The sequence below is a fragment of the Sodiomyces alkalinus genome (assembly GCF_003711515.1).
Source record: "Sodiomyces alkalinus F11 unplaced genomic scaffold SODALscaffold_2, whole genome shotgun sequence".
NCBI lineage: Eukaryota > Fungi > Ascomycota > Sordariomycetes > Glomerellales > Plectosphaerellaceae > Sodiomyces > Sodiomyces alkalinus.
In genome coordinates, this window is record NW_021167080.1 from 834,494 (window position 1) to 848,347 (window position 13,854).

General features: G+C 45.2%; 2 protein-coding genes across 2 annotated transcripts; one reads left to right on the forward strand and one right to left on the reverse strand.

The window, feature by feature from the left end:
* Positions 1-3,564: 3,564 nt before the first annotated feature.
* On the forward strand, positions 3,565-5,252 carry SODALDRAFT_90166 (hypothetical protein). Its single transcript, XM_028615760.1, has 2 exons — positions 3,565-3,821; positions 3,897-5,252. The coding sequence occupies exons 1-2, from the start codon at positions 3,684-3,686 to the stop codon at positions 5,091-5,093; spliced, it is 1,335 nt and encodes a 444-aa protein (XP_028467971.1). The 5' UTR covers positions 3,565-3,683; the 3' UTR covers positions 5,094-5,252.
* A 421-nt stretch (positions 5,253-5,673) lies between these two features.
* On the reverse strand, positions 5,674-8,405 carry SODALDRAFT_329837 (YL1-domain-containing protein). Its single transcript, XM_028611057.1, has one exon. The coding sequence runs from the start codon at positions 8,104-8,106 to the stop codon at positions 5,800-5,802; it is 2,307 nt and encodes a 768-aa protein (XP_028467972.1). The 5' UTR covers positions 8,107-8,405; the 3' UTR covers positions 5,674-5,799.
* Positions 8,406-13,854: the final 5,449 nt, after the last annotated feature.

The window sequence follows — 13,854 nt, forward strand, 5'->3', positions numbered from 1 at the left end:
GCTATTATTACGGGCTAAGAAGACGTTACCGCTATTACTACGGGAGAGGCTACCGCTATTATTATAGATACTAATACTATTACGGATACTCCGCGGTTTACCGCTACGAGGTTCGAACCGTTTCCTACGCCTCTAATATCCCGGAAGATCCTACGCGCGCGTTCCTTATAGCGTTAGCGGTGGTTAGGGGCGTTAAGGTGGAAGGAGACGATAATAATTAACGGGTAGCCGTGGATACCCCTAAGGGGTGTATATTAGCGGTACGCCTATCTATCGTAAGTATCTATAAGACTAAGAAGGTGTAGAACGATAACGCCTAAAAGGCGTTCTTTAACGCTAGAAGGACTTATAACCCTATATACACGAGGAAGTAAGCTATTAACGACGGCGATATCGGTACTATAGATTCTACTCCCTTTAATACCTCCTAGCCGCTATTACGCCTAACCCGCGAGGATCTCCCGCCTCCGCTAAACTACTACTGCGATATACGCCTCCACCTATTACGGGAGCGGTGGTTATAGGCCGAGGGGGAATATCTTAAGAGGCACCGATAGATAGGCTACTAGTAGGAGGTGGGTAGTAATTAGGCTAATAAGTAATAAGTCCTCGCCTATAGATAGGTATATACCTATAAATTTAATAAGGAGGGTACCCTCCTTAAGTATAAGGCACGCCTCGTAGTCTAAGGGGATTAATAAAAATAGTTAGAGACTAAAGATAACTACGCCGTAACGCTAGCCTCGCGGTCGTTCTATATACTAATAGCGATTACTGCCTAATTTAATCTAGAACTAAAGTAGTTTTATACCTTTAATATATTCGTTAACGCTAGCCTTAAGGAAGAGGTGTTTATAAAGATACCGTAAGGCTACAAAGTATTAGGTAAGGTCCCACTACTACGGAAAGCCCTCTTTAGTTTAAGGGTATCGCCACTACTATAGTAAGAGGAATTTAGCGGAACGCTATAGAGGATAGACTTTATAGCCGTCCTTAATAACCCCTATATTATAACCCGCGACGGTTTAATCCTATTCTTCTACGTTAACGATATTAGACTTATATACTATAGAGACCATAAGACGGACGCTAACGACCTTAAGGCTGCCCTTAAACGGGGCTATAGGTTATTAGGAGGCGAAGAAATCTGTTAGTTCCTAGGAATTAAGGTCCTAAGAGATAGAGCTACCCGTAGGTTATAGCTATTATAATCCTCCTATATAGAGAAGATCGCGGTTAAGTACTACGTAGATATACTCTGCCGAAAACTATTAAAGGTCTTATTATTTACGGAGCCGGTAATACCTCGCGACGGCACCCGCGCGTTAATTCTCGACGTCCGCTAGTACTAGGGTATAATCGGTTCTATCCTATACGCTACTATCGTGATAAGACCCGATATCGCGTTCGCTTATTTAAAGCTTTCCTAATATAACGTTAATCCCTCCTCCGACTATCTTAAGAGGGCTTAATAAGTGCTGCTATTCCTATATTATATAAGACACTACTACCTAGAATTCGGCGGGGATAGGCTTTTCCTGATAGTAAGCGACGCGTCCTTTAAGGATAATCCAGACCGTAAGAGTTTATAAGGATATACGTTAAAGCTCTTCGGGGGAACCGTTAACTAGAAGGCGGGTAAGTAACCGATAGTCACGACGTCGTTAATAGAATCGGAACTACTCGCTCTTATAAAGGCCGCTAAAGAGACGTTATTCGTTAGCCGGATATTAAGGGACTTAGAGCTTTAGTTAGACTAATAGTAACTATAGCTATACTACGATAATTCGTAGATTATTGACCTCGTTAATGAGAACGTATAACGCCTGCGAATAAGGCTATAGCACGTCGATATTTATAACTAGTAGGTATATTAGTCAGTATAGCAGGGCCTCTTTAAGGTCACGTACGTTAATACGAAGGAGATAATCGCGGACGGTTTAATAAAGGCATTACCGGATACAGGGATTAAAAGACTATAGTAATAGCTTAATTTAACGGATTAACAGGACCGTATTAAGTAGTCTAAACGACTACACGAAGAGATTAAACGCGCTAAAGCGGCCGTAATAAAGGCCCCTAAGGGCGTAGAAGATCCGATAGATATAGATCCGATTAAGTAGATCCGGCTAATCAGGATCGAGGAACTAATTAAGATAGATTTGAATTAAACGGTTAAATAGGGCGGATTTAGATCCCCTTTACGAGGGCGTTTTCCCATAACTATTAATTTTACGATAGAAAAGTTAAGAGCGTTTAGTTTAAACCGAAGCCTTTAATTAGTTAGTTGACCTGGGAAGACCCACCTTAACTAAGGGGGTGTGTCGTATAGGCGCACGGACTATAATATGGTCTATAGGGGATCCAGGGGGGATCCACGCTATAACTAAGGGCTTCGGATATCGGGGACCTCGGGTATCAGGATATAACAGGGGCAGATACCGGAAAAGACCGGATAGGATCTAAATGACATAGTACCCATAACAGAGTCTTCACCACCCTAATTAAGGGTATAAGAGACTCTCCTAGATATAACTTACCATAATACACACACACGAGATTTCTGCTCTACTAAGTTAATCATCCAAGTGCCTATTTGACGTGCGACACCAGCACGCCACAGCGTGCAATAACAAATATTATATAAGTGCTATTTGACGTGCGACATACTCCACCACGCATAGGGATTTTATAAGGCATATCGAGAGCTAGGACTACGCCGTCCACAACCCTACTTTTTCTTTTCTCTCTTATTCAGGCGATCGTGAAGTCCCTGTAGCGCTCTGGGGCCCTGGGCATATTGCACTCTCCTTTAGATCTCGAACCCAACAATGCTTTTCTTGATCTTCTTAACCATTAATAGGATCTTTCTTCTTATCGACCGGCCAGACCAATTCGACTCAAGACATACCTAGGCTGACATAATAGCCTGCGCATAACGCTCATCAGCATCATACCCCGTATACACCTTTACCACCTATCGGCTTACCGAGAAAGCTCATCAGCCTCCTGATATCCGTAAAGATTGCGGCTCGGTTGGCGCGAACTCCTGTCGGTTGTGCATTATGCCCCCTGTCAGGGTCGCATTCGTCTACTAAAAGCATCCGCACCTGCATCTGGGATTGCTTACAGCTACTCACGGAGAACTATTTGGGATCGGTTGTCAATGAAACCTCCAGGTCTCAGGCGTGACTTGAGGCTGGTACCCGTGTACCATGGATCCGACTACAACTCTTTTCACTTTCATGCTGTGAGTTACCTCTGAGACTATTCACCGAGTTTCTCTGTGCCTAAATTATACCTCTTGCCTTTTCCCATTTGTATAGGTAGCTTACGGAGTATCATCTCCGTGTATCCGTCAACTTCCCCTTTTCTTTTCTTTGATCTGCTGTGCTGCTTCCCTACTTTTCCACTGTCCACCATGTTATTATACAGATTTCCCATTATTATACAGACTTCCCATTTCTATACACCTCCCTCCTACTGTGCATTCACAAGCCCATGCAATCAGCGGCGTTGTCCCAACTGGGACGCTCGGTCACTCTCAATGCCTTCGTCTTAATGTACAAGTGGTCGTGTGAGTAAGTGGCTGACTAGAAATACCGGACAATAGTGAAACACGGCCTGTTGTCGGATCTGTCCATCTCCTTGGATCATGGGATAATTTTTCGAAGCCTTATATTATGGTGCGGGATACTCGACGCCATCGAGGCCAATGGCGGGGATGCTACAGTTTTGAAGAAATCATATGCGACGGTGGCAGCGGTGACGGGGAGAAAAGGAATGGCGGGTTGAAGATGGGACATACCTACTATTATTATGTGAGATGCCAAACCAATACACCGCCCTTCCCTTTTGATTTGCACGTCCTGGGTGTTCTCTGACCTGAAATCAAGTACGAGATTGATGGCACTTACGAGACTCATGATCCGGCCATGCCCTCGACGACTCTTTGCCCTTATTTGCCGGGACAGACGGTCAACACTCTCGAGGTCCCGATGGAGCGCGTGTTACGGAAGCGGAGTGCTTCCCTCAGTTCCCTGCGGGATATCAATTACAAGACTTTGAATCCCCAATACAAATTTATTGCCCTTCGACCGCAAACACCCCTTACAGGCCGACGTATCCTTCGCTTAGGTTCCTCTCCGCCCTTGGAACGTCAACCGTCATCGCGATCTGGGGCCCGTTTGCCTTCATTGCGTCGTTTTCTTTCTTGGAGATCACCCACCCGATCCGGTGATCGACCCCACTGTGCTGCCTCAGTTGGCCGCTCCATATCCTCAGAGGTCTGCTCCGATGGGGCGAGAAGCGTGGCATCGTCTCAGGGGAAGCAGGACTGGAAGACCTTTCCCAAATCCCCTAAACGCATCCTCGCCCAGGAGAGGCCGGCATCTGCGAGACCCATCGACAGTATAGGACGCTCGGGTACGTGCATGCCTGGAGAACTCGCCGCCGATGACGACGACAACGGAGAGGAATATATCACCTTTGCGATGCCCGACGATGACCTCTACAGAACAAGTTTGTCGTCAGCCCGGCGGACAAGGTGTTGCACGAGCGCGAAAATGCCAACAAACACCAACAACGCCCAGTGGATTCTGACTTGCCCCAATTCATTACCGTCACATTGGCCGCCAACGCCGTGGCCTTGTACGTCCTCTCGCGCTGGCAATGGCACATCTCCACTTTCGTCATCGACCACTTCCAGCGCTGTTCCCGCAGCCGAACCTCGATCTTCCGTCGAGGGGACGCCCTCTTTCTGCGACTCTCGGGACGAGAGTGAGGACACCACGCCCAAGGACGCGGTGCTGCGATCCCACGACATGTCGCGTCCCCGACTTGGGCAATTATACTTGGACAGGAATGCCGTTGCGTTACCCGGCTACACTTCGCCTTTAGCGTCAACCGAAAGGGACTGCAAGTCTGGCCGGGGATCCTCTGCTACACCCAGTCTGGCCGACTCATCAGCGTTGACTTCCAGGCCAGATGCAGCTGTGGCACTGGGCAATGGTTGCCTCCTAGCCAGTCCGGTTGATCATGGCATCGACGACTTTGTCGACGAGATGAGCTACGTGTTCCGCATTATCCACTGACATTGCTAGCACATCGGAGGAGCCGTTATCCCACGACATTTTATTACTAACCCGTTTCGTCGCATCATGTCTCCTCAATACGTTCTTGATTGCTAATCGAGCTCGATGGCGCCCTACATCCGCGCCGACGGAGAAAGCATGAAGAGTCTTGGAGTGGAGCTGGTGATGTGGAGTTGATGATACTTGGAGTTGAACCGCTGGCTGTCACCTCGGCCTTGCTCACTTCATTAGCCCCTTACTTTCACCACTGAGGAGAGGTCCATCCACCATGTAGTTCTTGATATATTGACCGCGAGAAGGAGGGTGGTGCCACGCCCATGAGACAAGATGTGTCAGATTTGAGACCCAGTCACGCTACCTTTCAGCGCCTGGCTGCACTAAAACCACTGGCCGGTGGATGTATGAATCTTATACGAGACATCGCCGACTGTCTACTGGCATGGAGACGAACACAACCATCCAGAGAAGGTCCATAGAACTAAGGAGGTGGTCAGAATTCTAAAGTCTCAAGTCATCCAGCGAGTCAAAAATCTCGCCGACATTGATATAACACTCTAGTTAGTGAGGAAAAAAAAAGGATTTCAGTCTCATTCAATTTCATTCAATCGGTCTCACAGGGTCATTTGCGAAGCCGTATGTGTATCACTTGGCCTATCACGCCCGTCCAACGTGGCTATTTACGCTCATCGCAGGAGCCGCCTCTCCGCTAGTCGAGAACTCTCCAGGCCCCTGGAACAACAGCGGCCCGAGATACCTGGTCCGTGGGAACCCGGTCTTTTACGGCGAGAGTAGCCACAGGTCTATCCTGCGGCTCGCTGATCTCACCGACGGACACCTCTTTTTTTAATCCCTCGCTCGATACCTTTCCCATCGTGGAGCCTCCTTCGATTTTCTCTTTATTCTCGCTGCGCGCTTCTGTCCTTCCGTTTCCAGAGGCGCTATGTGTTGCCAACGTATCTTTTGTGCCCGCGTCCTGCTTCTTGTCCATCCCCGAACCACCTAAGAACCGCGCTGGCACGCCTTGGGCAGCGTAGCTACCACTCCCGACCCACGCCCCGATCAACGAGCTGAACCGGTAATCCCCTCGCCTAAGCCTTTGGATTTCACGGTACGCGTAGCTGTTGAAGTATGGCAGTCCCGTCCGTGGATCGCGGTAGCGCGCAGGATGGTTCGTAATGGCGCAGAGAGGTGCAGGAGGTGGTTTGGGGAGCTTGGACAGCTTCCGTTGTCCGAATAGGACCTGAAGCTGACTGGTCTTGTCGCGGATAAGCGTCTCGTCAAAATTTTGAAGGATAATGGCATGCCGGGTGGTTTTGGAGGGTTTCGAGGTTTTGGAGCCAACAGATGGTTCGCCTGGCGGCCCGGCTGGCGGTTTTGGTTCAGACGCAGGGGCGGTGACGGAATCAGAGGGAGGTTGAGAAGTGGGACTTCGTGAAGGATTATCTGTTGGCGGGGTGGCTTCTGGCGGAATGGGCTGGACGCTTAAGGAAGCGCTATGAGAATTGGGGACTACCGGCCTGGGGAGCGGCGGTCGTTCCTCGCTTTGTTTTATCGAGTGGGGGGAAAGGGGAGAAGGCCTTTGGATTGCGTTTGGTGGAGCAAGAACAGTAGACATCGGAGTCATAGAAGAACCCGGAAGATGAATACCGCCGGGTGGGGGAGCCAGCACTGGCGGGGCAAGAACGGGAGCTTTGAGACCTTGGGGGGGTGGCGCCAACGAGGGAGGAGTAAGAACGGGCGAACAAGTCTTTGGCGGTTGCGAAGGGAGCGGCGGTGGACCCATCACATTGAGTTGCGAATTCGGTCGCTCGAACACTGATGCCTGAGCCGTTGACGGTGAGGTGGCAGCAGGGGGTGCCATGGGTCCCGGCGCCTGCTGGGTTTCCGTGGAGGCGCTGGCGTCTTCAGGAGTCCTGATTCCCGGTTGGCCCGGCCCTGACATTGCCGACATGGAGTTCGCTGTTTTGTGGTAAGCATCCGCGTTTGCCGCAGACATGGGGCTCGGTCCAGTTATTACAGTGTCATCTGGTACAGGAGCCTTGTCGTCAGTAAGAGTCCCTGTACCCTTTTCCTCCTTGTCCTTTTTCTCTCTCTTTCTCTTCGGCTTCTCCTCGATGCTGACGGCCTTGCCGCCGTTCTCATCTCCCTCCCAGATGCCCATCCCGCTCCAAAACGTGACAACCGGGCCCTTGAGCGTACGATTGTTCAAGGCGGCGAGTTTTGCTCTTCGTTCTTCCTCCCGTGCCTTCTCGGCCTCTTCCCAGCGGTTCAGACTTTTGGCATTCCTCTTCTCCACGATCGCAGCCTCGGCCAGGCGTTGCGCTTGCGTCAAAGGTGGTTTCTTCGTAGCCTCCATTTTTTTGGCCTTGCGTTCCATCGCCTCGACCTGCTTGAGTCTTTTCGCCTCCCGTTCCATCATCTGCTGGTGTAACTGCTCTTTGCTCAGAACTGTCGTTTGGCGTGCCGACGCCCTCGTGGGCAGGTCTGTGGCTGCGGGCAACCAACTCGTCCGTTCCGACTTCTTCCTGGCGCGAGGAGCGGGTTGGCGAGAGTCCTGGGTCTTGGCAGGCTGCTTGTCGTTGATCCGGACCTTCTTCCTAAACTTTGCTGGGATGGATTCTTGCGCCTTGCGCTTCCGCTGAGCGGTACGCCGCTCCTTCGCCTGCTTCTCCAGCTCGCGCTCACCCTCAAGGTCATCGGCATCGCCGTCTTTCTCGCCTTCTGAGTCGGATGAAGAATCCATCTGCAAGTCTGAGCCTTCGTCATCAATGTCCAAAAACCCGGCGTCGTCGCCATCTTCAGCGAAAAGAAGCTCCAGGTCTGAGTCGGGTTCTTCGAGGGCGAGGACCGAATTCATGCGGTTTCCGGCGGTACAGCGTTTGGCACGCCCGGTGGCGAGCCATTCGATTGGCGTGCTGTCGCCGCGGCTGTCTTCGGTGACGGTGCTGCTCTCCGAGTCGGACGATTCGTCCTTTGTCGCCGGTATCTCCATGATCTCCTCGCTCGATGCCATTGCGCCGAAGACTCAACCGATCTCCTCGTGCATGATCCTTTTCTTCCCCCCTCCTCAGGTGATTGCGAACTGGGCCTTCTCTGAGTAATGCCGCGAGTCTTTATAGTGGTCGGAGCGCGTTCGATTTTACCGGATTTTCTCTCAGTGGTCGTTTAGTGGTTCTGTTCTTGGACGTGACGTGGGTAGGTAGGTGGCGCGATAGCCTGATATGTTGTTTTATTGCCCTTCTGCCCTTCAATGAGCTGGAAATCCTCCCTGTGACTCGCCCCACTTATCGTGGGTTCCTTCCTAAGTAGGTAGCTGATGCTGACAGATATTTCTCCACTTTTTCACTGCATTCAAAACGTATTATTCAGCGTTTTAAGGTACTTTATAAGGTACACACGAAGCTACTAGTAGTATGTGTAGAGAGTGTGACATAAAAGCGTATATTAAGTGTGTGTAAAGGAAGCTATCTAGATTCCTTGGCTAAAGCCTCGAGGAGGTTTAGCTACCTAGATACGATAACCTGATTAGTTGGCCGTGTGCACGGACTATTACCGTAACACTCCCCCGTAGGCAAAGCTCTAAAAATAACTTAAACGGCCGAAAAGCTTAAAAAACGCGTAAAAACGCAAAGAGCTTGAAAATAATATTAAAGTCCTAAGTATTATTAGTTAGACACTTTAAAGGTTATAAACTAACTCGTACTCTTTTTTAGCTTTCTATAGCAAATCGTATATAAGAATAAATGCCGATACTTCCCGACTTCTTCTAATTAACTACTATGCTAATTATTCCTCTAAGTCTATATTATATCGAAATACTCAATAAACTATCTATATAATAATCCGCTCGCGTTATTAATCTAATTCGATAGGGTGCTTAGTGGTGTAACGACGAGATAAGGTCCTCCCTCGCGATCTCGTATAACTATATCAGCCCTTTACGTTAGTAGTCGCGCGTTTTATACCTTTTTAGAGTAGCCTATTGCTCTCGCGATAGTGATAAATTAGGACTAATAGTAGATTAGGTCTATAACCTGGTCGAGTTGTTTTAGAGGCTAAAGATAGGGCTATAGTTAATTAGGGAGAGTCGGATCTACGCCCTTATTTCTGAAGGCCTTACTATCTAAGGGCCTTACTATCTAAGGGCCTTACTATCGTCGTCTTCGCCGCTACTATTATAGTCGTTATTCTTATAGTTATTATTAGGTAATAGAAATACTAATTGATTAGTTACCTATATATCTAACGTCTCTGGGTTTTTAGAGATCGTCTCTTATTAAGTTAATAGCACCTATCGGTGCTTTATCGCCTTTATAAACTATCTTCGCTATTAACGGCTTTAGACTAGCCCTTACGGCTATGCCTTAGTGATCTATAGTTATTTATCGGCCTTTTAGCTCCTTATTAGGAATAGACTATACTACCCTATCTCCGCTATATTTAGTCTCCTGGCTAAGCTAGTCCTTAACCGTTATATAGTATCTTTATAGGTATACGAGGCTTTTTCTATCGGCGATAGTGGTAGAGCTAAGTATACTATAGGAATTATATACTTTATAGACATATAAGGCCTGTTTTATAGGCTATACTATAAGAATTATTATTTATAGGAGGAGGTGTTAAAGTAATCTTTAACCGCTCCTGCGTTAGTTTATTATACCCTTAATTAGCTAGGCCTAGCTATTCTATTAATTCACGGTGCTTTTAGCGTTTAAGGGCTTTAGTAAGGCTATCTACGGTTATCTCTCTGGTACTAACGTGCTTAAGGTCGAATTAGCCTTTCTCTATCTATTAGATAGTTTATTTATATCTTATATCGATATACCGCGTTCGTACCCAGTTAAGGGTATTTAAAACTCAGCTTAAGGCTCTAGTGCTATTAGTTATTAAGAGGAGTAGCCTTTTAATTAGAGAGGTTATTTCCGCGACGAGCTTAGCAATCTATTAAAGATTAAGGGCTATAGGCACTATGTTAATAAACTTAGCTTCTATAGTGCTAAGGGCGATGAACGGTTATTTCTTAGATTTCTAAAGAAATAGTCCTTCTGCTAAGAACACGATATGCCCTCCTATTAACGTTCTACCCACTATATCTGCGTGGGTAGTATCTGCGGCTACGTATAGACCTTGTGATAGGCTGTTTCTAACATCTTTGCCGCTATATATAATGCTATACCTTATCGTGCCTTTACTATAGCGCTATAGATGCTTTAGTGCTATTTAGTATATCTCTGTTAGGCTAGAATCTGCTTCGTATAGCTTAGAAACGGCAAATATAATACTAGGCCTTATTCTATAGACGAGGTAGTTAAGGCTGCCCGTTTATTAAAGATATTCCCGCTTAGTTATCTTATTATAGTTAATATCTGCTAGGATCTTAGCTTTGAAGTTAGCTGGGATGGGTGTTAAAACTGTATTATAATCCTGTATCTTAAACCTTTCTAGGATCTTATTGGTATACTGCTATTAGTCGATCGTGATTGTTTTTATGATTCTGTCTCTTGTAATCCTAAAGCCTAAGAACTGCTTTACCTTACCTAGATCTTTAAGGGCGCACGCTCTTAATAGTGCTTCGGGAACGTATGCTATGGCTTACTTATTTAGTCTGCTACGTAGATATCGTTAACGTAGATAAGGACTATAACCTTAGTCTTTATATTAACGAGGATATACTTATTGCTATTAAGCGGCTAGGACTCAAGGTCTTTTATATACCTCGCGATATATTGAAACCACTATAATAGGGCTTCTTTTATACTGTATAAGGCCTTTCTTGGAAGGTAGACTTTATTAGGAACTATAGGAAGACCTTTTAGTTATTTAACGTATACTTTGATGCTAGGCAGTGTGTTAGCGGCGAGAAAAGCCGTATCGAAATCAAAGCTCTTGTACTCGAGATCTTCTATTATAACCACTACTAGGAAGGTTCTAAGTAAGGCTATCTATACTACTATAGCGTATAAGTCTTATACTAACTAATCAACGACTTATTAGTTCCCGTAGACTACCTATCTAGCCCTATACCTAATAAGGTTACCTTCTTTATTGTATTTATTATTATAAACCCATGTACTAGGGAGGATTCTAACATTCTTAGGTCTATTAACTAGATCCTATACCTATCCATCGTTTAGGGCCTTAAGCTATTATTCTATAGCGGGCTTATAGGTTATTATAAAGCCTGACTGCTTGTTGGCTTTATTATGGGTCTTTAGTGGTATAGCATAGTTTATTATTAGTTTTAATTAGGAGACCATATCTGCGCTAGGTATATTAAAGTAGGTAACCCGCTCCTGATCTAGGGAATCTGGCGATATTAGTTGTGTGACATTATTAATTGTCGGGTGTGGAGTTGACTTCTCCGTAGTTTGACTATCTCGGGATACTTCCTGCTACTGCTGAAAGTCTTTCTCCGTAGTCTAACTGCGTTATAAGGGTTCTTTAATAGTTATTTTAATAACGTCGATAGTTACCTTATTAGTTTAAACGTCTGCGTCGACTAGTATAGCCTCGTAGTCAGGCTCTTATTATTAAGGTGCTTTTTATAGAGCGTTCTCTATAAATTTAATATCTCTTACGCAGAGAACTCTATTAAGTTCCTATATCTAGACGCTATATATATAACCGTGGATAGAGTCGTATCTAACTAATCTACCCTTCTAGGCTCTTAGTACTATCTTATTAGCCTTAGGTGATTTAAGTTAACCTTTCTTATAAATGTAGGCTATATAGCCATAGGTTCTAAGGTATTTAATATAAGGTCTTTATTATTCTTTTAGGTAGTTTAGGACTTTAGTAAGCTTCTCGTATAGACTAAGCCCTAGCAGGACTCCCCCGTTCGAGGGCAGGAGATTTAGTATCTCCGCCGAAGTTTTAAGGGTATACGCCTAGATCTATAGTGGGAGGTGATTATTAATAATTAAGCTGCGCGTTATCTCTATAATAATAGCGCCTACTCTCTCTCCTCTACTATTTTAGGCTAGTGTGTATACTACTATAAAGAGGATCGTAATCCCTTCCTCTTTAAGATGTTTCTTAAGGTCGTCGTTATTAAATACGCCTCTATTATCGCTATAAAATCCTCTAATCTTAATACTAGTCTAGCGTTCCTATATAGCCTTAAAGGCTTTAATTTCCTTAGCTACTATAATACCTTTTTTATAGCGAAGCCACTATATATAGTAGTAGCCGGTATACTATTTAACCTAATAGATTACGTACCTGTATTCTCTATAGATAATAGGCTTAATTTTGATAAGATCTATATTAAACTCGCTAGGAGTAGTAGGGACTACTAGCTTAATTTTTAAGAGCTGTTCCTTGGTCTTAGCTAGGTAGTAGACTTTATAATAGAAAGCGTTTACTCGGGTTATATTAAATTTAATACCTTTAGCTATATAAGCCCGAATAATCTTAGCCTTACCAACGTGACCGAGCCTCTGATGCTATAGCTTAAAGTCGGCCTCATGGTGCTTCGTATTAATAGCTATATAAGCCAGCGCGTCTTCGGGATTGTAGCTTCCGTTATCTAGTTAGACTATAGCTATATCCTTGCTCTAGTTAATCTTAGTAAGGTGTTATCCTATTTTCTTTATAAATAGGACTTTCTACTCGTTATTATAACCGATCTCCTAGCTACGGAGGTATCCGGACAATAGAAGGTTTACTAGAGCTTAAGGGTAGTACTAAACCTAATCTATTTTCTAGTTATAGGTTTAATTAGTAATATAATCCTCAGTCTTAAAGAAGACTAATCCTATACTAGGTAGATAAGATCTATTACTATCTATATCCCTTATATAGCGTAGGTTATTCCTTAGCGTATAGCTATTTAACCACTTAAAGTAGTTAAACTTGCTTACCTAGTAGCCCAAGTCCTATATAATATTGTCTAAAACTACCGTTAAAGGGTAGACTACTCCTATTACTCCATAGAAGTTATAATCTTAGAGTAGGGCTTTATAGAGGGATTATTAATTAAAAGCAGAGCCGCCCGACTTTAGTGTAACATTACTAGTATCTTCGGGAGTCTTTTAGGTAGTGGCCGTAGGCTTAGAGTTATCGGTTTTATCCTCTTAGTGATGCTATATATACTTACTTATCTTCTTATACTCCTTGTTCTTTCGCTAGAAGGCCTTCCTCCTATATTATAGAGCCTTGTTCGGGTAGACGATAAAGCACTGGCTCTTTAGGTGCCTGCCGCTATATACCTTATACTTAGGAGGGTCCTAGCTCTTTTCGGATACGGACTAGGTCTTAATTATAGTATTATTAGATATCTTAAAATCTTTAGCCCTGGCTTTTATATAGAGATCGTTAAGCAGATTTCTTAGATTAATACTTTTCTTACTTAGATATTACTCTATAAGGGCTCTATACTTGCCTCTAATAGCGTTAAGGATTATATAGTGTGACGGCTTATTAAAAGTTATTTATGTATTAAGGCCCTAAATATAGTTTATTTGAACGAAGGAAGAAAAGGAGGAAAGGAAAAGTCTACGCGGTGTGTAGACGGCTAAGTATAGGTTAGATCGCACGGGCCTCGCTAGGAGGTCCGTGCTTCCTAGTCCCGGCTATTATCGGAGACTATTCCGTAGGCTATAGCTCGTAATATATCCCCCCCTTAGGGGGGCGGCGAGGTCGCGGTTATATCGTGGTCGCGTAGTCGTGACCTCGTATTGCCCTGGCCTCGCTGCGTGTAATCTGAAAATAGCCTCCTGTATTTACTTCTATTAAAGGCGCTTTCGAAGGGAGGCCTTCC

Bases quoted from the DNA above. Each gene is read 5' to 3' on its own strand.
- SODALDRAFT_90166 (XM_028615760.1), top strand. From the start codon at position 3,684: ATGGTGCGGGATACTCGACGCCATCGAGGCCAATGGCGGGGATGCTAC. The intron at 3,822-3,896 runs GTGAGATGCCAA...CCTGAAATCAAG, and splicing joins GACATACCTACTATTATTAT to TACGAGATTGATGGCACTTA.
- SODALDRAFT_329837 (XM_028611057.1), bottom strand. From the start codon at position 8,106: ATGGCATCGAGCGAGGAGATCATGGAGATACCGGCGACAAAGGACGAA.